General features: G+C 36.0%; 1 protein-coding gene across 1 annotated transcript in view; it reads left to right on the top strand.

Annotated features, from left to right (window-relative positions):
• Positions 1 to 9,203: 9,203 nt before the first annotated feature.
• The window catches only part of TRPA1 (transient receptor potential cation channel subfamily A member 1), a 31,477-nt gene continuing 14,896 nt past the window's right edge, over positions 9,204 to 25,784 (top strand). Inside the window, exons 1-12 of the mRNA XM_063178092.1 lie at positions 9,204 to 9,332; positions 11,732 to 11,894; positions 12,965 to 13,140; positions 14,858 to 14,965; positions 15,385 to 15,493; positions 15,830 to 15,975; positions 17,232 to 17,368; positions 19,703 to 19,751; positions 22,573 to 22,672; positions 23,638 to 23,738; positions 25,013 to 25,182; positions 25,283 to 25,447. Coding sequence (XP_063034162.1) covers positions 9,213 to 9,332; positions 11,732 to 11,894; positions 12,965 to 13,140; positions 14,858 to 14,965; positions 15,385 to 15,493; positions 15,830 to 15,975; positions 17,232 to 17,368; positions 19,703 to 19,751; positions 22,573 to 22,672; positions 23,638 to 23,738; positions 25,013 to 25,182; positions 25,283 to 25,447 — 1,544 coding nt within the window. The 5' untranslated portion in view covers positions 9,204 to 9,212. The remainder of the gene's footprint in view (positions 9,333 to 11,731; positions 11,895 to 12,964; positions 13,141 to 14,857; positions 14,966 to 15,384; positions 15,494 to 15,829; positions 15,976 to 17,231; positions 17,369 to 19,702; positions 19,752 to 22,572; positions 22,673 to 23,637; positions 23,739 to 25,012; positions 25,183 to 25,282; positions 25,448 to 25,784) is intronic.

The raw sequence follows: 25,784 nt of genomic DNA, 5'->3' as shown, positions 1-25,784 counted from the left end.
CTGTAAAGGGCTGTATTGTCCTCTTCCAAGTAAATCAGAGCATAGAGAGAGATACTACAGTGAGGGAATGATAGCTTAAAACAGAACACAGTGTTGATCAAGAGGAAATTATCATCCCTAGATCATGAATAAATTTAATTTGGGAGTTACAGAAACATCCCTAACTATGAAAGCAGTAAGATATTAGGGAAAAAATAGAGGCAAGAAACTTAACAGGTTTCAAAGTAGACACTGTTCACTTGGTGAATGATATGAGGGAACTCTTGGGCTATCAGGTGACTGAATTTAGTGAAAATCTCTTTTTAAAAAAATGTTCATTTTGAAGTTTCCTCAAAGAAAATGTCATGGTGACTTGGATTTTTAATTTTGAGAAAAATAGGTTTTCTAGCTGACAACCACTATTCAATATCCACAAAATTCCAACCATGTCCACATTAATAAACCAGTGCACTGTATTATTTAGTTATCTTCTGTAACAGCAGCCCATGAACACAATAAATACCATGCCTCAAGAATTAAAACCTGTACAGCAGCACTGGAAAACAATTCAAAGTGCACTGGTAAGTTCACAAAGTCTGTCAAGACCATTCTTTCTTGGTTCTATGTTTTTAAAGATAATCATGTGGTGCTATAAAACTTCAACTAGCACTTAGACTATTTTTGTGTTCATATCTACTTTGTATTTACTGAGATAGAGACTTCATCTCCAAAGAGACAGATAAATAGAATTACATAGTGATGCTAGACAGCTTTTGTAGGGAGAAATGTCCACGTTGCTTGACTGTTGAGAAGTTAGGAAGCTCCATCTGTCTCCCCAAGTCACTAAGCAATCTGGTCAAGGCCAGTACTAGCATGACTGAGTGGCAGTGCTTTGTGGGTTTCTGCAGGCTGGGCAAAGATGAGCCACAGAATGAAGAGCCCCAGTCATCCTTAGCCAATGTCAATTTAGAAGACTTTTCTAAATTTCTTTATCTAAAAATAAATTTAAATAAATTTTTATTTGAATTTTGAATAAGTATTTTATTCTGAAGATTTTATTACTGTCTGGCTACTATATTACCAAAATGGTAGAAAACTTGAAAATGTTACTCTCTGAACCACAACTCAATCCTTTGTTTGAGAATCAGCAAGGCTTATGGATTCTGAAAGAGTATGAAATCACACAGAACTTATATTTGTGATACTGCTTGAAGTATATGAGCTGCTTTCCCCTGACTGCACAATTATGTATTCTAGTTTATGTGATAAGACAATGTAATTGATAGGTGCTAGTACAAGAAAACTTTGTTCTTTATCAAAATGCTGACCACTATAACTATTTCAGCTTCAGGAAACTGTGTAATCTTGCTTTCAGTCTAATGCAGATGGGGCCAAGGAGTCCTCTGAGAATTAGTTCAAATGAACTGAGCAATATTGTGATACTTTGAAAATAAAGTGCAGAAGACAAAGTAAGATTTATATTTCAAAGAGAAAGCATATGCAATTCTTACACTGTTTCATATTGCATTAGGAATTGATCACAGTCCACTACTTTTTATATTGTAATTCTAATTTTTGAAACATTTATTAGTAAAGAGAATTTCAAAAGCAGGCAGTTTTCCTCTTCAGTGATGTTTAGATTTTCCATTAAAGGCAATTAGTTCACTGCAAATAGGTAAACAAGCACCCTCCAGTGACTACCTGACAAACTGAAACTACTCTAAGATATTGCATTAGGAAAAACCTTCTTGTATGGAAGGTACATTTGCAGCCAGAACTGAAATGGGGTTGGATTAGAGGTATTAAAAATAGAGAGCTTCAAGGATGCACCGATGCTCCTCCCACCCTGAGCAATGCATACCTGCCTCTTTTAAATAAGCATCTCCTTACACAAAGTGAGCCACCAGATGACACAACTGGTGGCTTCACCTGCCACAAGAACTTACTGATATAAACATCAGATAAGGATTCAAACTGTCAAATCTTTGTGTTCTTTATATATGTGTTGCTTCAGAGAGAAATCATCTGCAAACTTCTTGAATGGTAAGCGTAATATGGTTTTCGCTCAAATTCTGTCACTCAAATTTTTGTTGGGCCTATTTTTCTTTTGCTTTTAGGGAGAATTTTTTTGTTAAAAATACAACATAGAAGGTTTTGGATTCATGTTGAAATGTAAATTTGGCGTAATTTCAGCTAATTGGAAAAATGTATATACGTATTTTAGTTGATTTTCATAAAATCTATCTTTTAAAAGTAGGAAAAGGCAAGTAATATACAAATAATATTACATCCTTTCATGTTCAGTATGGAATTTACATTTATTTTTATTGGCAAAAGTTTTTCACAATCTGTATTTTTTTCTTTTTGGCCACCATTTATTTTCCCCAAGATATCCATATTAAAAAAAACATTCTAAGTATTGTACCTACCTTAGTGGTAGATATTAACTATATTTCCAATTGACGATTGTAAAAAAGGAGATATTTAATTAAATATGCTTTAAATAGAATAAAATAGACTATTACTGATGAGACTCTGGTCATAGTTTCATAACTACTAAATATGAAATAGAAAATATATTTCAAACAAATACCCATACCTACTCCATCTAATAAGCCTACATAACCTCATCTTAGGCAGTGAGACTGACTGATTTAGGCAGAGAGTCTGACTGATTTTGACTTAGGTACCATCCTTCAGTTAGGACAGGAATGGTCAGGGCTTGTGGAAATCAAGTCAATAGCCAACAAGTCTTAAAGAAGAGCTAAAATACCCAGTACTGTTCAGTTTCATTGTTTTTGCCTATTTCTTCTTTCCTGAATTATAGTTGTTTAAACTGACTAATTTAAAACAAGACTATGTATTTTAAAATTTCATTTTTTTTTAGATCCAGGTATGTGAGCATCATTTTTGCTTCATTATAGATGTAACCATTTCCAAGATAATTTTTTCTTTTATGATATAATATTAATATATATGTATATATATACAGCTCATGTGCACCATATAAGTTACTTTTTAATAAAGTTAATTTTTGATTAGTCTTTTTTCTAACCTGATAGAAATATAGTTTAATACATCAAAAGTTTTCCTCCTGATTTCAGTGCAATTGTATGGGTAATTCATAGAGAAGAAATAGAAGTAATACAGAAAACTTGCAAAACACATTGTTGATATTTCAAAGAAGTGAAGACCTGAGGAATAGCCTGACAACAAAAATAGAAATTGCATTCTATTTTTAAGAACATGGTGCAGTCTGTGATGATCCATAGAAAGCGCTTACTGAAGATTTCTAGTGTTGCCAATTCCTGCAAAATAGAGTCAGTTCATTATTCCCAGTTACTTTAACAAGAGGGTCAGGTTAACCACTGGAAAGTCAGGATCCATATCTCTCTTCAGATATCAGAAACCATGGAAGTGCTTTCAGAAAATGTGCGTCCCTAAGAAAGTTAGAGAGTTAAGTGAATCCTCTTTGTTTAAAAAAGGAGAAATTAGAGTCAGCAGAAGTTAAGAGGAAGACAGACTTTTGATGGATAATATGGACAGAAAGAAAATAATGTCAGGGGAAGAGAAGACAGTCAAGCAGACTTGAAATATAGAGAGAAGCCAAGGGAGAAGAATAGAAAAGATACATAATAGGAAGGATAAAGAAATTGTCATAAAAATGAGTTTGAAATGCCAAGATGAAGAAACTCGAGAGCATATGTGCTGTTGCTTTACTAATGCTTTACTTTTCCATGTTTGAGATTGTCATTCTTCATTTTCTATATTTGCAAACTGGTGGCAGGGGAAACATCCATGACATGATCCGAAACTAGTTCCCAACAACTTATAGCTTATAGCATGAAAAGGTTTGAGCTCTCTGGTTCAGCAGTGAAATGTACGCTGCACTCTGAGGAAATATATGACAAAATGAGGGAATTCCAAGATAGCGAGCTTAAAATTTACTGCATATTTTCATTAGAAAATATGCATGGAAAAATTTGACAGAATTATAAATATTGCAGTTTATATACTTGTGTTAATAAATTATTCCTACTTATTTTGTCCTTCTGTTACTGCATATGGTAAATACAAGTGCATCCCAATAGAGAGCTATGAATTACTAGGACACATTCTGGCATGTTTTCCTTCATACAGTCATTTTTAAGAACTTCCACCTTTAAAGACATTTATCAATAACAGCTCAATATCAGTAACCACCAAAGACTATATCTTAGGAATGACAAAAGTAATGTAAGGGTCTTTTCAGAGACGGAGAGAGAGAGTAGAAGTTGTGTGATCAAGATGTTTTTGTAGATTTAGCTGGATAGGATGTCCATAGGAGAAAAGGATTCCTAAAAGACAAACTAATGAATGAAAAGCACTATTGCAATGACGATGCTGCGTACCCCGACAGGCAGCAAATATATAGGAGGAAAGTTCTGTGGATGCATATTAGTGATGCCTTGGTCATGTAAATCACACAGCTGCTGAGGAAAGACCAAGCAGCACAAAGAAATAGTGTTTCTGAATGTATTACTGGTCATCAAGAAAGTGTTTGAATTAAATTGCCGGTGAGATTTGGGTTTCTGAAATCTAGACTGTCTTGCCCCAAACAAACTCTTGTCTAATTCTCACATGTATAAATACCCTGAGGCACCAGTATCTTCAGTCTGATCTAGTTGAAGATGTCTCTGCTCTTTGCAGAAGGGTTGGACTAGATGTCTTTAAATATCCCATCCAACACAAACTAATATTTAGTTCTAGATATTTTATCAAGATTCTCCTTTTTTTCCAGATATGGTACAACTGAAGGTGTATCTCCACAATTTCCAAAACCAAAATAAGTTCATTCAAAATAAGCAGTGTAAAGCATATATTCAATGCCTTAGTCTCATTGGAATGAGGGATCAGAAAGTTTCTGAAGCCTGATAATTCAGTTTTTCCTAAATTTCATGGTTAAGGAAAGCCCAGGATGGAGTTCCCCAACTTCACAGATGGTTTCTGGGTCTGGTCAGTGCTAACTGAATGTGAAACCACAAAATCAGTGCTGAAGGCAGGAACCAGAAGATGAGATTTCCAGGGTGGTGGAGAGTCAAACATCAGCACTTTGACCCAGTCTCTGGCTGCACATGGGCACAGCTCCAATAGGAGGAGGAGAGAGCATTGCTCAGAAAGCAAGCTGCCATTTGGTGACCATGATTGTATTTATTATGAAGTAGAGAGAGTGTTTTAATCTCTTTAATTTGAGGTAGAAATATGATGCCTGCCATGTAAGAGGCCCTTCACTTGTTTAAAAGGTAGTTTGTAAGAGATGGATCAGCTCCCAGGAGGATTTCTGTCTGAAATGGGTACTTAAGTCACCCCTCACCTGTACACACTCCACTCTGAAGCATCCAACCCGCCCAAGGACAAGGGCTTACATTCACTTTTGCTACCATACCCCTAAAGTTCTTCTAGATCCAGCATAATGTTTTTTCTCTAGGAGCTAATTTGAAGCCAATAGTTGGTTCAACTGATTGCTGGGCTGCGCTGGATACCTTAGGAAGTATCCTTACCAAGAATGTTCTCGTGGAGTGACACCTGCTTATTAAATAGATACTAACCATAAAATCAATTTATACTATCTTTCAAATAATTTTATTTTATAATCAGATTTACTCTGCAGGCCTCTACTTAAATTTCTTCTAGTCCAAAATAGTCAGAGTAGGACTCAAAATCTGTGTGATATTATTTCATATAATGTTTTATCATTAGAGAAAAAAAAGGCTCTGCAGTGTAATAAAATGAACTATTGTTTTCTATACCCCCATTTTTATTTTTTTTTTTACAATTAGGCATGTAACAAACCTGTCAATAACTTAAATCCTTCTGCTGAGCATAGCAGCATATTGCTTACTACAGCAAAATCTCACTAACAAAGAATGCAATGAAAAATCCACAAGACATAAATGTAAAGTGTTAGTCAAGTTGACCTCACTTGTTTGACAATGACAGTAGCATTTTTTTTTCCTTGGTACAAGTATGTTTCTGAAAATTTGTAGGAGACAATGCATTCCTGCTTGTCAAGGCAGTAACAGATTCATTTCTGAATGGCTGTAATTAATATCTAAAGTAGCATCATGACTTCACTTGGCTTACTGAATTAAGCTGATTCACTAAATCCTAACGACCATTTTACACATCATAATTTATATCATACTGCCGCCAAATAAATAAATTCCAAAGCAAAAAAACATACAGTGCATCCTTTTTATTACTGCCACTTGCTTGAATTTATGGTTCCTGGGTCTGGAAAATTAACAAAATTGCAGTACTGCGTAACTCAGGCTCCAGTAGTCTAATGGTGCATATTTACTGTATATACAATTTAATTATTAAACAATCATATTTTTAATGAAATGCTGTGGTATGATTACCCTTAGTGAATTTTGCTAGTACTAATGGATCCACTCCCTCCATTAGCAAGATCATGTTTGAAATTAAAGGGTATAAATGTATTTTAATCCACTCTAGGGAAAAACAGCTGTAGGAAGCGTTGCTCTTCAACTACTTCTGTGAAGTAGTTCCTTATGCCAAATCATTTTGCAGAAATAAAAACTGTGGTCAGACCACTTAAAATTCCATTTGAATCCTACTGGGAATGGAAAACCTTTGTACTATTTTTCATACTCTGAACATTCTTCTGAACACTTACTAGAAGACTAAAATGTAGCAGTAATTTTAAAAGACAGGAGCAGTATTATCAGATTCAAGCAAATTAGTAAAGCTATGGTTGGTTGAGGTTCATCAATTCTATTGTTTCACAGTATTTCTTGGGCTTCAATTGAGAGGATTTTAAGAAGAAATGGATGATATTTTTACTAATTTTTATTGATATTTCAGTGACACTTCTATTTCCAGATAATGATTCCTACATAAAACTGCATTTATTTTCTTTATACAATACCCATATGTTGAGTTTAATGTCTCATAAAGAGGACTGTGAGCAACAGAAAAGTCAAGGGCAGAGAGGGAATTCAAAGGAATCTCGCCCCAGGAAGGTGAACATGCTCACCAACTGGGGATGCTTCCAATCAAGGCACCATGAAAGCGATGGGAAATACAGAGATCTCCTCCAGTTCTTAATCCCAGGTCACATAATTAGGATCTCTGCAGGCACTAAGAGCAAGTTTTCCTGACTATAGCTTTCTTGCTATAGTATAAATATCCCTTTTGGTCCTAATTAATGATGATGTAGCAACAAAAACATACCTTAATGCACTGCTGTTTGCAATACCTGTGGCTACAGCAGCTTATGAGGGGAAGAAAGTTTTTGTCTCATTTTTAAATGTTGTTGATAATTGACAGGAATGAGGGTTTATACCACAAGCACTTAAACCCCCCAATTAACCTTAGAACTATTCCAGTTTATGGTCTTAAAGCTACTTAGTTAAGGATTTCAGCAATTTACAACAAACAATTCAGGAGTTACAGGCTCAAAAAAACCAGGATCAAAATAACAAACACCATTTGTATAGAGAAGTCTGGTGTTATGCACACCAGTGAAACTCTCTGAAGGAATCAGCAAGCAAACCAAGGTACAAATGATGCCAGAGATAAGCGGATTTGGAAAGTTTTTCAAAAAGGTCCCTTCTTGTAGTCTTTTAATGAAGCTAAACTGTCATAGGACAGGCAAAAATGCTTTTCTGAATTTGGTTAAGCACTCAAAAACATGGAGTAGGAATACAACCTTCTAAAGCAAGGAGGTTCCTTGGGACCCCTTAAAGTCAGTGATGATATTAAGGTGCAAAAAACATTCTGGTGACTTGGAAGGCACTACTGAATTCTCAGAATGACCAAAAATACAGATGATTGTGGCAGATCCCAAAATATTTGTGATGAAATGTCAGATGAGATTCAACGTTGATAAATTCTAGGTAAGTACCCACAAGAAACATAACCCTAACTAGCTGCATACCTGAATGCTATTTATTGATACTATCACCAGCTAGAAAAGGGACTGTAGTGGAAAAAATTTCTAAGGAAACTTAGCTCAGTGGCATACAAAAAACCCCAAATATATTTGTGAGCATTTATGAGAGGAATGAAGAAAAAAAATTTAAAAAAAGGAACACTACTGCCTGAATATACCTTAACCATGTAAGTCTTCCCATTCCATTTCTAAAAGAACATGGAAAAGATTCAGAGTAGCAGGATGTGGCTATTCAGAGATAAACAGTGGCATCTGTAAGAGGGAAAACCACATGTGCAAGGCCCCATCAAGGAGCAAAGTGCATCAAAGTGCATCAATGACTTTGGGAAATAATGAGCACTAACAGGGATGAAAAAAAGGGGGAAGAATGCTCCATTTTTCAAAATAAAAGCACTAGGGACCACAAAGTGAAGCCAGTGGTAAAAGAAAACAATTTTTTTCACAAATATGTAATGAAATTATGGCACTTAGTGCCACAGGATGTTGTGGCACAGACAGTATAAAAAGGATTTTAAAAGGGAATGAGCGAAATAATGGAGAATTGCTTGTTGACAACTATTAAATAGGCTATATGGGGTGCGACACTTGGTTTTGGCAGTCCTTAAGCTGCCGCTTGCCATAAACCATGAAAACACAGGCAAAAAATCACCTCCTGTGCCTCCTACTGCTGCTCCCAACCCACTAACTGATCTTTAGCAGAGCTACTCATCTCAGGTTCAGTAAAGCAATAAAGTAATACGAGTTACACGTCTTTCCGTAAAGACTGACTCAGTTACAGGCTCTTTAGGATTAACCCTTTGAAACACCTCAGGCTCCTTCTTTCCCTACTCTTCCCACAGCACACCTCCCCAAACTGCCCGGTCAAACAAATTCTGCGAGAAAATGTTATGGTTACTCAGAGAAGCTAGCAGTAGCAGACCCGACCCGCTTTTTTCGGGGCGGGAGGGCGGTGCAGGGCAGGCAGCATCACTTGGGGCGAAGCCTCCCGTGGGACACGGGCGCTCCGCTCCCGCAGGCCCGCCCAGAGCCGCCCGATGCCGGCCCCGCCGGGATCGCCTTCCCTGCTCTCCCTGCTCTCCCTGCTTTCCCTGCTCTTCCCGCTTTCCCTACTTTGCCTGCTCTTCCCGCTTTCCCTGCTTTGCCGGCTCTTCCCGCTTTCCCTGCCCTCCCTGCTCTCCCTGCTCTCCCGCTTTCCCCGCCTCCCCCCGGGCCGGGTCCCGGCGTCACTCGCGGTGTCGCCCTCAGGTCTGCGGCGCGGCCCGGGCGGGCGGGCGGCATGAAGCGCTCTCTGCTGCGGCTCTGCCGCTCCCGGGACAAGGCGGCCAACTCCAGCGCCTACCAGGGCGTCGTGTGCGAGGCCGATGCCGCCTCCGTCGCCTCGCAGGATGTCTTCAAGGTGCGTGCTGGGACAGAGGGATGGAGGTGGAGGGTGAGGTGGCCGAGGGGGCGGAGGGTCCCTGGAGCTGTGCGGGCTCGGCAGGGATGATGTCCCAGGGATCCATTCCTCCATGGGACCCTGTCCCTCGCTCATGGGACGCGGAGGGAGGATCGGTGCGGGATGGGAGACAGGCTGGGAGCGTCCCGGGGTGTGGGGGCACAGGACGCTGATGTGGTGCGGTGCAGGCTGAGCGGCAGCGTGGGAGCAGGGAAAGGAGGATGTGGGTGGCAGGCTGCTGAGGCAGAGCTCACATTTCCCCTGGGCATAGAAAGAGACCCCCTCTTAGAGGGAAGCCGAGGTCACGATGGAAATGAATAGATCATCTTAGCAAAAATTATACAAAAGAGTTTAGAAGCACTGGAACTGTTACAAAGGGAAAGGGAACCATCAGTGCAACCTACACGAGTGATATTGCAGCCAGAAAGGACAGAATATCTTCCCATTTCTAACAGAGATTAGGATGAGAAGCCATGTATTTGTGTTGCTGCTAGGGACACCTAGACCAAACTTTAGTGCAGCCTTTTAAAGCGTAAGAATAATTAAGCAAAGGAAGAGTTTGCTTACAGGATGGAAGACTTGGATAACTTTGGAGATTTTTAACAGCAGCCTAAACAAATTTGACAAAGTTTGTAAATTAATTTAAATACCTCCAGAGCTCATTTCCATTCAGATATGTTTTCTGTGTACTAGCTATAGACCTGAGCAGCACCCCTTCAGCATAATACAGCTGGTCACTCTGGTGGGTGATCTGCCACTACAGAGCTGTTCAGGCACAGGGCAAAGGAGTTGCTGCTGTTTAAAATAGCTTGCTTTACTGAGAACACCAAATTGACTTCATGCTTCCTTATTTTGTTAGTGAAACTCTGCAGGATTGGCTGATAAATCTTACTTTGATCGATAGAAATTATTATCATGCCACATTCTGTCTTACAATGAGAAATAAATCTAGTGTTAAAAGCAGAAAAATGTGGTCTTGATCAATAGAAATAATAAAGGCAGAATGCTAGAAGAAATAGAAAATACCAGGCTCTCTAATAAGGTTTTCTTAGACAGCTTTTTGGTGGGTTTAAAATGTATAGATGCTGCATGTGTAATTGAGCTGTTATTTTTGTGACAGTGGATTAATCTTAACTATCTTTTCCACAATTATATCACATGTTTCAATTATCTTTTTCTGATTGCACTATTGAAGCTGATACCAGCCCCATATTTGGCCTCAGTCTTATAAATGTTTAAACACATTTGTAACATTATTGACGTGAGTAACCTCACTGAGGTCAGTGGGACCATTAAGCTGAATGAAGATAAACACGTGCTCAAGCACATGAATGAGCTTGCCCTGTAATGTACATTTGCTTATGGCTGGCAAAAATTGTTGAGTCTTTGACACTCAGGGCATCCTGGAGAGCAAAGTTTTCTTTTTCAGATGTGAAGTGATTTTAGGGAATTCCCTCTTTTCATTCTTTGCTTACTTACACACCATTTGATGGTTTGCATTTCTTTAGATAAGCATTTTTTTCATTTTTTTCCCACCCGATGTAGTTGAACTGTTTTACTTTTTTACTCTCTCTTAATTTTTAGTGTCTGTTTCTTAAATTCCTGCCCATTCTACTGCAATCATGTTATTCTATCACTTTACATATAAATATGGGATTTTAATAGCTTTTACAAAAATATTTGGAGACTATCATAAAATAATAAACAGCAGTGTTTCCGTAGTGGGCTTTGGTTGTAGAACATAGTACCTGGAATATATCAAGCTGTCAGTGGGCTTGCTGGGAATATACTGAGATGTTTCAGGCTGAGATAATAGTCTGATGTTCTAAGCATGCTGCTGAAATTAAAAAATATATCGGTTTCTCTGACACAAAGAACATCACAGAAGTCCAATGGCCGAACTTGAAAGCCAAGAACACAGTATCAATCTCTGTAAAAAGATCTAAAGAAAGGAATTTATCAAGACTATTTATTTTCCTCTCTGTTGGATTCATTTTACATGGCCACTGCAAGAAAGAGTATAAAAGTGTAATGGATGAATTTGCTTGAGATTTTCCATGGTAAAGGAAGGATCTTGATCTCACTACAGAAGAGAGAACAGTGTATTCAAGATGATTTTCAGTTTTGTTCATTTTGCACTGTTTCTCATCTGGATCTTATAGTGCAGTCAGTTAAACCAACAACCAATCAGAGTTTCACTGTTGGCTCCATCAGATCAGGATTTGTGAACTTCTCTGTGAGCCCAGACAACTGGGCAGGAGTTATTGATTGTTAACATGCCCACAAAATCGCATTACAGCATTGGTAACTTCCTGCCTTTTAGGAGAATGAGAAAATGAGAATGTTTTTACCCAAAACAGGTTATTTCAGACGGAAGTGCCTGTAGGCTCCGGAGCTTCATTAAGAAGAATCGTTCTGGGCTTACAAAAGTGGATGAATTAAATGCCACCCCGCTGCATCACGCTGCAGAAGGAGGACAAATAGAACTCATGCAGCTGATCATAGATGATTCGTCCTATGAAGGTAACACTCATTTTATGAACTACTTTATTTAGCACAATAAAAAAAGTTCAATAACCAAGATGTCCATTACCCAGCTGAAATAGGACTGATAAGTGTTATTTCCATTTATAGATTCAAATCTATTTCTAATTGTCTATGGCAGTTTGCACTGTCTCAGGTGTGTTTTGGGTTGCTTTTGTTTTGTAGGACAGTTTTCTCTCTAATGCAGTGAATCAATATGTCTTGCTTTGTTTGACACTCAGATATATAGACTTAGGTATGAATAACTGAAATTATTGAGCAGAGGACTTGACTTTCTGTCCTCCTTATTCATGTTATGTGTCACTGGTACAATCAGCCTTGTGAACTACATCAGACTCCACTGACAGACTCTGTGCTACTGAGTAAACCCACAATGGTCCTGAACAGCTGGCTTTTTTTTCACCTGTTGATGGCCAATCTAATTTTAGATCAATCCAGCTGGAATATATATATTTTTTATTTTTAGTCTGTCATTTTTGTCCCAATTTTTTAGGATATTTGTAGAAATTTATCTTCAGTTTCAAGCTCAAAATGTATGTTTAGAACAGACCACTTTTTTTAAACGGTGTGAATTGATTTACCTTTGTGTTCTGAAGCAAAACAGAATAGATATGGTCTTTAATTTTCTTACAATTTGCAAGCACTCATTTGTTACTCTTATTTAAGTTATTTGCACTCATTTATTCTGTGCAGTCTCTAAAGAAATTACTGTGAAGTCAAATAAATAGGAAAAAGAAGAATCAAGTAGAGAGGGAAATCAAGTAACTCTTGGGTGAGGAGAAACATTATAATAGCGGACAAGAAATAGACAAGTGTTTCACCACTTCCATTCCTCTCACCAATACTGTATATTCAGCACAACATTTAATCAATTTAACACAATGTGCTGCATCTCATGAAATCTTTTCCTTTCCCTTTCAAAAGAAATGCAGTAGCACAGACCTAAACCTGACTCCGAAGACACCTTTTTTTGTTTCAGTTCAATCAGAACATTTGATGGTTTTGCTTTGTTGTTTTTGATGTGCTTTGTTTTCTCTCCTTTGGTGCAGTATTAAATGTGATGGATTCTTCTGGAAATACCCCACTGCACTGGGCCACAAAGAAAAACCAGGTCGAAAGCGTTCGCTTGCTTCTCAGCAGAGGAGCCAATCCAAACATTCTCAACTCCAATATGATGGCACCTCTGCATATGGCTGTCCAGTCCCTGCACAATGAAATTGTGAAGGTAAGTCTCAAGTCTGCCTAGATATGCACACTTGATGAGTAGCTCAGGCAGCAGAGCTATGTGTACCAAGGCCTTGTTGATATATTCCATATCTCCTCATGTGCTTTCTTTAGCAAGCAGGATGTGTAACATGATGCCTGTAAAAATGTTGGTGTCCTCTTAGCACTGCCAATAAAAAGTAACTTACTGATTTATAGAAATATTGAAGTTTGTGCTATAATAGTAGTCCTTATGTTTCACAGAAAATGGTTTTTGATTTTTCAGACACAAGGTACTTTCTTTAAAAGTTCTTTTTAAAATGGAAACTTTATGTAGGCATGTGTATTTCAAATTATAATATTCTGTTTCTTTTTTTTTACAAGTATACAGGGTGTCTTAGAAGTATTAACATTCTTGAAACTAGTGTATTTCAAAATAAAAAACAGATTAAAACTAGTCAAAAAGCACAGTCCTTAGAACCAGCATTCTAATAATCAGTTGAATGGTAGCAGAACTAAATCTGCAATTAAGAAACACTAAAATATATTGTGATGAAATTACCGAGGTGTCCAAGTTGAACCTTGAAAAACAGTGATAGCTATGAGATTTGAAGCAGCATAATTTTTTAACCATTTGTCTAAATGCAGTAAGATTTTTTTCACTTCATGTTCAGTGTTTTTAAGTTCTTTAATTTTTTAGATGAATACAACCTTAAAATTGCAACACTTCCTTGTCTCTTTAAGTTTGTCTCATTTTCTAGCTCATCCATGCAAAAAAAAAGAAGTACATATTATCTATATTCAAGACAAATAAAGAGTTCTTTGGAAGTGTTTCAGTGTCCTCAAATCTTTTACAAAATCTGTATTTATTATGAATTAAGAACAATGAAATCTGGAATCAATGACATTTTTAAAATGGGCTTTTTATCAGTTTCTGTGCTTTGGTTCTTGTTTAAATTGATGCTCTCATTTTTTCTCCACTCTGTTGTTTATGCAAACTAATTCTCCCTTGGTTTTTGTTGCCAAATTGCCTGAGAGTGATTAAATGTACCAGTTCCTCTAGTGCAGAAAAAATAAATAACTGAAATTACTGAAAGACAATTAAATAAATATGTAGCTAGGGGAATAAATAAGCCAATATGGTCATTATAATTTCCAGATCCTTTACTTCTCAAAAAGTGCAGGAAGCAGCCATAGAGATAATTTATTGTACTGATAGTTCAGTATCAGCTGTTAGCATAGAGACTGGAGCAAGATTTCAGGACTGCAAGGTCCAACTTTTCATCAAGACCCATCTCCCCTCATTTTACTGTTCAATTGAGCAGATTTCTAATTGAGCAGATTCCAAAATATTACCATTTGCCAGGGAATTTTCTGTTGAAAACTTCAGTTGAAAATCCTTATCTGCAATGTGCTACAGAAAATACTTTCTCCCATTATTGATAAATTCTTAAATCAGACTTTAAAATACTTTGCAGCTATGTGCAGAGTTTAACTTAGTTACCTGGCTGCCCACTGGAAAGAATTGTGCTTCATATCTGTTCATATCTGTATTTTTCACCAGCATATTTTGGCATTCTGCAATTTTCCCCCTCATCTGCCCATGCATTATGGGCCTTTGGCATGCCAAACGAGGAAGTTACAAGGGTTCTATGGGTTGTAAATAACAAAGATAATGGAAGAGGCTTTTATTGTTGTGTTTGCCTTATGATTGACTGAATGTTTTCCTAAACATTTAGGTTTTAGTCCAACATAGCAGTACAGATGTTAACTTGGAAGGTGAAGCAGGGAACACACCTATAATGGTAGCATGTTACAAGGACAATCCTGAAGCACTGACACTCCTGGTAGGTAGAATTATCCATCATCTTTTTAAGTTATTCTCTCTACTTTGATGCAGAGTTATTCTCTTCCTGGGTTTGGTCTTTGTTCAGTGCAGGAAGGTTAATCTTGGACCTAGTGTTCAACTGGCTTTGCATGGGTTCCTAAGAAACTTTGATCTTTTAAGAGGGTATATTATATCTATAGCTATCTGACTGGCCAACTCAAGCAAAAAAACTGATTTTGAAGGTCATGAGAACACAATGAGGCATATGCATTGTATGGCTATAACATGCAAAAGATACTTGTATAAAAACTTCATAATCCATTTGTATTATATATTAAAAAAAGGAGACAGCTACCCAGGAGACTATATCTGTAATAGTATATTCATTTGTCAGATTTTTCTGTATGTCAATAAGCTGTATTGAGACTTATTTTTCAGATTGAAAATGGAGGGAAAATATGTAAACCAAACAAAACGGGATGCATGCCTATCCATGCAGCGGCATTTTCAGGTGCAAAAACATGTCTGGAAATTCTTCTGAAAAAAGGTAAATACAATGCTCCCAAGTAGTGAGTAGCAATTTGCTGCTTTAGTTCTCAAATAACTGTGAAAACAAGCAATTATATCTGTGTTTAAACTTACAAGATGTTATTGCAGTTATTCTTATGGGCGGTTTATGCTGACAACTTTTGTATGATTGCAGCAGCAAATTAGCTGCTTTCCTAAGTGTATGTTCTTCCATTGTTAAATGGCAGATGTGACAGGTTCTTGTTTTGAGAAGGGAGAATATTATTGCACACTTAACATGCTTGTTTTGATAGCCTTTATATCTTCTGCTATCTCATTCTCACTTAAAAAAAATCCATTTCTTTTCATCTCTCAGGTGAAGAATTGGGTCACTCTGCTAAAACCCACATCAATTTTACCAATAATGGAAAGTGCAGTCCACTTCATTTGGCAGTTCAGAGTGGTGACCTTGAAATGATTAAAATGTGCATTGAATTTGGAGCTCAAATTGATCTAAAACAGGTAAAACTCAGACTGGAGTGAAATGTATTTTTGATAAAACCTAGTACTCTCTAAAGCTCTGAGTGGTATGAAAAAAGATGAGCAGATAATCATTGTTCATTCTCTCTTCCAATACAAAGCAGAGGGAGCAGCAAATGAAAGCAAGTCTTTGGTTCAAATCAGGCAGAATGTGATGTTCCTTTACACAAGTTACATTGGGTCATCCCTTCCCAGAAGCAGAATCTTAAATCTGACACTTTCTGATCATTCTTCTCTATCATCAGCCTTGCCTTGGCCTTTGCAGTATCTGCTTTGTAAGCAAACATAAATTTGTGATACTACTGCTGCTCCCATGGTGTATGACTGCTGGTGTAAGGGTCTGTGCCCAGATGCATTCATGAATAAACATTTTTAAAAATATCTATTGCTAATCAAAATGTTTGCAAGGATGAAATCAACTCGTGAGAGCAAAACTAAATATAGTTTTGCCTTCTTTTACTGGTTTGATTCTTTGAACACACAGAATTTTCGAATGAGATGATTTAGGCTGCTAATTTTGTGATGGGCAAAACTATTTTGAGAATGCTTATGGCATTGTGGAAAAGCCCATTCTAATGCATTCATCAAAATGGTCCTGCTCTAAAAATGAGGTATATATCAAAGCTGGTTAGTCCCATCTTGCTAAACAAAGATCCCATTTTGGCAAGTATTGTTCTATTCATCTGTATATTGCTTAATTATTTTGTAAGTCTAGTTTATAATAGTTTTATAGCATATTGGACAATGTTATTTTTTACCTGCAGAAAAGTTGATTTAAGAATTACTTCTAAGGTGGATTCAATTTTGGGAAGTAAATGAAGTTTCAAAATAATGCATTTTCTGTATAATATAGGCCTATTTGTTTGCTTATTCCTTTGTATTGGCCTAGATATGGTTTTCTGTATCTTTCATTTGCTTCATCTCCTGCCACTTTCTGATTTTTAATTAAACTACAAAAGGTTGTTAAGAGTATAATAATCTCAAATCTTAGGGACTTCATACAGATTGATAAGAAGCTTCATAGTAGTCCTTTAAAACTATCTCTTTAGTCTTTTTTGGTTTTGTCAATCTCTTTAGAATTCTACTACAGTTAAAGACGAAAGCTTTATTGCTTGCATAGAAATTTAAGCATTTGGGAATTACAAATCCTGGGCTGGTCGACCAGTGTGTTTGATAGATTGGAAGTTAGGTTTCTGAGGTTTAAATATTTGTGTTTTGTCTTGTTTACTCATTTATAGAATGAAAAATGCACAGCACTTCATTTTGCTGCCACTCAAGGAGCGACAGAGATTGTAAAGCTAATGATGTCATCCTATGTTGGGGAGGAATCCATTATTGATGCTGTAGATGGGAATAAGGAAACATTGCTTCACAGGTAGGAAGCTGCTGTGCCTGCCAGATTTCACTATGAATTGTGAACCACGATATTCTTAGTTATTCCTTGTGTTTGGAGCATCCTTCCATGTAATTTGGAACTTCTCCATGGTATGGGAGATGGTTGTAGTGCTGTATGAAAGAGGGAAAAAAACGGTCAGAATGTTAAAAATCTTGGTGCTGATACCAAAATGAAAACAGTTGCAGTTATCTCGGAACCATGTCAAGGAATGGTCACTAACAGTTTGCATTAAAAATTTACTCCAGTAAAGTTGTAGGGGAACAAATTTGTGGAATTGTTAACACCTTCTGACAATGTGGAAGAAATGCCTTTATATAATCACTTGATGTTCTCCAGAAAATGAATGAAAAATAATATGAACTTTTTTAAAAAATATTTTCCTTTATTTTCAAAAAACTCTTATACCTGATCAGGTAAAAGGAAATGTTTGTACATTTCCCTGTGACTTCGAAGTTGCAGAGATGATATTTGTGTATGTCATAATCCTTAAGATTTGTAGTCTTTCATTCTCCATTTAAACCCAGAGCACTAGACTGTGGAGAAGTTTCCTAAATCCTTTGTAGCAGAAAGATACTCTAAGTTAAACAAGCTGGTTCCCAACTCTATGGAATATAATATATTTCCCTATCTATACATTTTTTTACAAGAAAGATATGTTTCACTGCATTTAACTGTAATTATTTGACAGTGTTATTCTACAAGTTTTACAGTATATGAAGTAAGTGGTAGAAGCAGTGGAGATGATTGTTCATTGGACACAGTATAAAGTGGAATGATTCAAAGATAACTGAAGACATTAAAAGAGTTTGTTGTAAAATTAGGGTAATGTTTGGGTACACTTGGAAATGTTACCATGGCAGAACATGATTATAGATAAAGTGATGACAGAATGCCAAATCAAATTGTGCAGACACATGTACTATTTAATAGATAACTGGCTGCCTTATCTCTGAAAATTATTGTCCTTGGAAAAAGCTTGGTAAAAAGGACAACTCTATTTTAGTCCCTGTGTCTGTGAAACAGTAAAAAATTATATTAGCAAGAATAATCATGAAGGTAGAAAGTCACCCAGATATTGCAGAATATAAAAAAATACTGAGTAGGAACATAAGCAACTTGTTGAGAAACAAAGCAGCAGTGAAGTATAGGTAGCACTTGATGCTTTTGCATTCCTACTGCCATGTTCCCAACTAAATATTTCATAAAATGACTTTGCTTTCTCTTCAGTCACCTTGGAATTTATTTTAGCATTTGTGCAGCATTCAGTATTGATGTGTGGCTGGAAAGGTCCACTATAGATAATGGAGGCATCTCTACATACTTGGAACCATGACTTGATTTTTAAAATATGTCTTTTGAGCAATCAGTTCTAACTATAGTACACCCAATGTTTTATTACCTCTTATAATGCTAAGGCAACTGTTATCATCTGAGATACAGTGCAACCTTGGAACTGTCCTTCTGTGTTGCTCATTGAGTCAAAATATTTCGCAGAGGTCTGACTTGAGGAAATGTTTTGTGTGTGTGTGTATTTACTGTGCTATACTTTCATGCTTTGACCATTTTTTTCCTGTAATACATAATTCAATGCCTTACTGTCAAATAAAACCTGTATAGAATATACAGTATATTCTATACTGTAGAATAAAACCAGATTCCAAATGTATAGACAGCTTTAAAATATTTCTGGTAAATGCCATAAACTTTTTATCTGTATATTTAACTAATGCTGCTGACTATGCACCAAATACCCAATTTATACCAATTAGTTTGTTCATAATTTTTCAAGTAGACTTGCCTGCCACAGTCAGAATACATGTTTAGACATTGCCATTTTAACCTCACACTGGCATTATTGCACAAAATACTTTTGTACTTTTGTATAAAACCAAATTATTTTTGAATAATGAAATGAAATTGAGGCTTCAGGAATGCTTGGAAAAACTGCATATGAAATTTGTGGAATTCTGTATTGGCCTTGTGTGGCACACTGAATGATCTGACATATGAAATTATTGTTTCTCCTAAAACTCGGTGGTAAAATACCTGTTTACCTACCAAAAAGATCTTTGTTTCCTGCAGTGAGTTTTGAATGCAATAACTGAACTGAACTTAGTTTGAAAAAGATAACTCCATGCAAAAATATAAAACCAGTTTATTAAGATGAATTATGTAATAAGGGTGTAGCTCTGTCTTTTCATTTTAAAATTGATTTATTTGAAAATATTAGAAAATTGAGAAGAATGCTATTCTTTGGCTTGAAATGTCTTTGTCCTTTCTAATATTACTGTATTTTTGCATTTTTCTCCACAGAACAGCACTGTTTGATCATTATGAACTGGCGGAGTATTTGATTTCAATGGTAAATATTTAATCAAGCAACATGTTTAGAGAGATTATTGCTATCTATTGCTGCAGGTCTGCATAGAGAAAATCATTAGGTAGAATGTGTTCTCAGGTATAGGCTAATTAGATAGGTAGATATATGCATTTCATAATGTATAATTGAGAGGTACAGTACAACAGTAGTTGTTGATCCATAATATCATCCCACAGTTACAGAGGATGAAATCTTACATTTCTATTTCCATTTTACTTACTCAGAAAAATTTCATAAACATCTTTTACCAAATATGGTGAAGTGGTCTGGTCATTCTACACTCTTCAGACATGAAATATAAAAATAAAGGCCAAACATGCATAGAATTTCATCTGAATTTTATCAAGATATAAATCAGTTATTTAAAGAATGTACATACAGTTAATATGGGAACATAGCCATATATCAAAGTTTGTGTATGATGTAGAAAAAAATTTTATTCTGTGTAGTTTGGTTGTATTTCTTCACTGAATAATTATGAAGAATAAAGAGAAGAAATATAATCAGGCATGCTACTGGCTATGTTCCCAATTTGTCCATAGCTACTGGCTATGTTCCCAATTATGTCCATTTGTGCCAATTAAACTATGGCTCATAATCATTTTGTGCCCCTCTCAGCTGAGGTCATTTTCAGAAATCATCAGATTTCTTTTTTGTTTTATATGTGTTTTGCTTCATTTCATGGCAATTATACTAAAAGCAATTATCTTCTACATACAGCTTTGCTTTTCTCAGAAAGTTTGTTATAGAGATTTGATTTTGTTAGAACTAGATGTTGGGCTTACTTTTGATTAAAATACGAAATGGTGAGGTTTGACTACTCAAACTTGTCTGACAAAACCAACTGTCAACAAAACTTATTACCTGAGAAATGCAGGTGCAAGTTTTTTGCACGTGGAAGTTTGTGTGTGCAAAACATTTTATCATAAATATCTTTAACACTGCATTTGCTAAGAATAAACTTTCATTCCTTGAGCACAATTTGACTAGTTTAGCCTAGGGTGAAAAAGAAAAGGTGCAGCAAGGTTACTGCCTGAAAGGACTAGCAAATTCCAGTTCATAAAGGTTTTCCGGTTTTAGTAAAGAACAGCATCTATTTTACACATTAAATATTCACATTTTGCTCAAAATAAATAAGCAGTAATTTTACATATTTTCTTCCTGGTTTTTGGAATTTTTTCCCCTTTTGCTTCTTTCGTCTTTTCTAAAAGGAAAATGAAAGATCAAACAGGTATAAATAATAATTGATATTTACAAAATTGGCATGATTGTTTTTATATTAATATCTGTTTAATTCATTTATGTTAATGCATTTGGGGCAACAGAAATGGAAAATTAAATGAAGTTCAAAAACTATTTTCCAAACTCTCAATTTAGCTGTATCATAAATAAGGTAAATATATGTGGCAATATAGAAGTTACTTCTTACTGAGATAAGTATTTATGAATGCTGCAAAATTCATTTTACTGAAAGCTGAGCAATTATGTTAGCTGGTGCGAAGATAATTGAATATTACATAAGGAGAAATTGCTGCCCTGTATTCATTGAAATAAATGAGACACTTGGATAAAAAAGATCTGTTTCTTAATAAAAAAAAAATAAATTTTAAGATGTTGTCTGACCTTGTAGAAAGGTAAATGGGGAAAGGGTCTTGCATATATTACTCCCAAATATTTAATGTACATACATTGTAAACTCCCTATTCTCTGTGGTAATCTTTGCACATTTATTATGTGCTTCTTAGTACCACGTTACAGGTGTTACCATCCTGGAAAGTAAATATTACTCAGGATTGTTATTAATTCTCTCTCAAATTAAGACTGGACCCAAAGATGATTCAAGTTAATGGAAAAACTGCCATCGATTTTTTTTGTCAATCATCTTTGGATATTATCTGAAGTAAAATAGATTTTTTTTGTGTACTTTGTTCAACTCATCAAGTTTGACTTGCAACTCGGTATCTAGAAAAAATGATATCTAAACTGTCATTAAATATACACACATCTCATTGGTTCATTTGTGTGTATCTTCCTGCTCCCTTGGTGGGATCTTTTAAATAAATATATTTATGCTTATAGTAGTGTTTTGCTGATATGACCATAGTGATACTGTGACTATAGTGATCATACTGTCCTGGCAATATGTGTCAGTGCAAAAGTAGACAACACAGAATAAAATATGCCCCTGTTGATACAGCTGCTTTGGCATCAAAATGGACTTGGTTCAAATCACTTATGCTGAAGGATAGAAAACTAATATAGATTGAGCTATGCAGGTTGAACTATACTAAGTTCTGGATGCATTACTTCTTGAATTGTGTTCATAAAGTGTAGAGGTTTAGAAAGATCTTTTTCTGGTAATTGTTTGATAGGTAAGACCACATCATTGAAAGGGCCATTTTTGCATTTTTCCATAGCATCAATCCTGGTATTTTCAAGTTAGAATTTTCAATTTGGAATTTTATAGTAAGAATACATGGAAAGGTTCTCTAACAAAAGATCATGAGCTGTAAGTTCAGTACACCTAGAAGTAAGCCCCTATTATTTAGGCATCTGAATTTTTATGTATAGATGACTGAACTGTGGCTGATGGTTAGAAAGCCTGGTAGTTTTACGGAGAGATATAATGTGTTTACTTATTTTTTGATTTTTTTTTGTTTATTTATGTAATGTGAAATTACTTATCTGGACCATCTGGAATTACTAAGAATGCCTGTATTTCTGCTGTGCCTATAAAGGGCAGCACCATTTTAAAGTTCCATTTATTCATTATTCACCATAAACTTGGAATTCTTTTTCTCAGGGGGCTAATATTGATAGTGTTGACATAGAAGGTCGATCCCCGCTCCTGCTGGCCACTTCCTGTGCATCATGGAAAATTGTGAACTTACTGCTTTCAAAAGGTAAAAAGGAATATACACATACTACATATACATCTATATATATATATATATATATATATATATATATATACTTTCTTTGGGCAGGGTTCATTCATTTAAAAACTCTGCATCCAGCTTCCCTCTCAATTTGACTTCTCTACTCCAGCACCAAGCCCAGGAGCAGCTGAGCTGAACAGCTGCACCCTGCTGGTGTCCCCTGAGAGAAAGGAAGAATTGGTGTGATGATTTCACCCCTTTCACGGCAGCATGAACAGGCTGTAGAACAGGCCATGTGCCATGCTTCTCATGGTGGAGGTGGCGCTGGCACTTCATCCCTGCACTCCTTAGGAGCTCACAAAGTAAACAGAACTGCAGAATAAATACACCACTTAAACAGAGCTGTGTTTCATACCAGCAATCTTTAGATGTTAAAGCCCACCATTTAATCCTTACCTGCAGTTTTATAAAATCCCAGTCACCTTGAAAAATCTTTGAGCTTTATTTCTTTCATCTGCTGCATTTTGGTGCAACCTAATGATTATTACTGTATTTCCTCTTGTTATTAGTGTAACTGATTTTCTTTAAAAGACTTAAGTAAGTTTTGAAACTGAAAAAAGGTTACAGCTTTAAAGATTAGAAGAGGTGACTGCATCTTTAAATTTCCTCTTGATTTGTGGGTGATCAGCATCTTGGAATGTAGGGGCCCCATATGAAACTTAGTGCTGCTTAGATGAAATACAAAATGCATACACACAGGAAAATGCTGAAATCTAGTTTAATTACAGATGATTTTCTTGAGAAACAAAAATATATGTTGGAAGGTTAACTTGAAAGAATATTTTATAGATTTATAAGAATTATTTTATAAAATTTTATAGATTAATAAACATTAGTTCAATATTTGTTCCTTTGTCTTAAACATCATTATATAGTGCCAAGAACCAGCAGTTTTGAAGTTGCTGGTATTTATTTCCATATTTGTTTAGGAGCAAACGTGTCATTAAAAGATCACCTTGGTCGGAATTTCTTGCATTTGACCGTGTTACAGCCTGGAGGACTACAGCATCTGAATGAGAAATATCTGCAGGTACAGTAAACATCAGTTTATGTCTTTCTGTTATTTTTTCTAGGAAAATGTAAAGAAAAAGGCACCTACCATTTTATTTTGATATGTTTGTAAAATTTTTTAGTAATTGTTAAATAGTCTAGTGTCACAAAAAATGGTTTGAAGAGGTACATATCACATATCTCTCATGAAAACATTTCAAACCAAATAATACAGTTTTCTTATTGCCAGGCAAAGGAATTACATAATCCCATAAATTATTTTGCTGTTGGGGGATTGAATAGCTCAAGAGGTAGGCAATAAAATATAGAACTTTTCACTTCTGTTTTCCCAGCTTGCATGCAGTAAAGCCAGGAGATATCCTCCTAATCACTCAAGATCTACAACTTTAAAAATAGTTTGCAGCATATTCTGCAGGAGCTTTCTGTGGACTGGACCATAATGAAGTCTTGGATTTGGTTTTTTAAAATATTTCAAACATAAATTTGTATTTGGCTATGTTGAAATGAAGCACTCGTATTGATAGAGCCCAAGCTTGTCTGAAAAAATTAAATTTGCTGGCCTCCAGAGCTCCAGAAATAGCCTTTTAAATGTGAATCAAATATAACTCATCTTACAACATGTGCTGAAATCTGTGAACACCTTTGATTGTTATTCAGAATGGATTTGACCTCCCAGATGTAGTGGATCAGTTTTAAAACAGTGATGATAAGCCTCAGCATTGACTTTCTGATTATTGATCATATCAATAATTCAGAGAAGTAAGTGGATAAGATGGTGGGAGGAGTTTTTTAGTTGCTTAAACAAAGGTTGTAGGATAGCATTAGACAAGGAAAATGGGGAAATGAATATGAAAAAGAAATAGGGGAAATAAATTAACACTGTAAAACAGTGAACTGCTGGGTTTTGACAGTCAGAGGTTTTGCTACTGAATGCAGACTATAAGACTGCCTTTAGGTTTGGTACAAGCCTTCTACTGCCAGCAGTGAGCATTGCATTGGAATGGCAGCAAAGAAGAATTTCCTTTATTGTGCCGTGAATGGTTTGCAGTGAGGATGCAGGGTGATAAACTCCTGTGCTCTTTGAAGAGTAGTTGTTTGAAAAAATGGTGACCCACAAATCAGCAGATAAAAACGGTGCTCTTTGTTCCTAAATTTTATTTTAAATTTATTTATTATTTTTAGATACTGCTTTAGAGTATTAATGCTGTTGTTGCAAACTATTAGAAACTATGGAGCAGAAGAGATATACATGTAATTCTGTGCTTTTTTTGGGTTTCTCTTGGGGGATAACAGATGGAACATATTAAAAATCTTGTAGTGGATGAAGATAATGAAGGATGCACTCCATTGCATTATGCATGCAGACAAGGTGTGGCCCTCTCTGTAAATAATTTACTCAGCCTCAACGTTTCCATCTACTCCAAGAGCAGGGACAAGAAGTCACCCTTACACTTTGCTGCCAGGTGAGTAGCACGGTGCAGGCTATGGAATCCATGCCTTGCCTTTCATCCCTGTGTCTCTGACATTAATTTCTGTGCATTAATTTCTGTGCATCTTGCAAAGCTATGGGCGCATCAATACTTGTCAACGACTTATCCGAGACATGAAAGACACAAGACTTTTGAATGAAGGTGATAAGAAGGGAATGACTCCCCTTCACTTGGCAGCCCAGAATGGTCATGAGAAGGTAGTTCAGTTTCTTCTGAAGAGAGGGGCTCTCTTCCTCTGGTAAGTATACAGATTTTCATTCATTAAGCCAAAAAAAAACCCCTATCCCCCTATGTTTTATGTTCACCTGCTGGGAAGTTAATGCAATACAAATATAAATGCAGTATATTAAAATGATTGTTATATTAATATATGCAAATTCAAACATATGGTGTAAGAGTATGGTTATAAAATACTTGTAAAACAGAGTATAGCTAGCTGTAAAACCAAGGCTTCTAATGCTAGGTTTCTCTAAATCCAAATGAGAGAAGATTATTGAACATTTTCATGAGAAAAAAAAAATGGTTTGGAAATGTTACAATCATTTCAACTTCACTCACAGGCTTGAGAAGGGTTT

The sequence above is a fragment of the Melospiza melodia genome, chromosome 1, assembly GCF_035770615.1.
Source record: "Melospiza melodia melodia isolate bMelMel2 chromosome 1, bMelMel2.pri, whole genome shotgun sequence".
Lineage (NCBI taxonomy): Eukaryota > Metazoa > Chordata > Aves > Passeriformes > Passerellidae > Melospiza > Melospiza melodia.
This window is presented reverse-complemented; position numbering and strand designations above follow the sequence as displayed.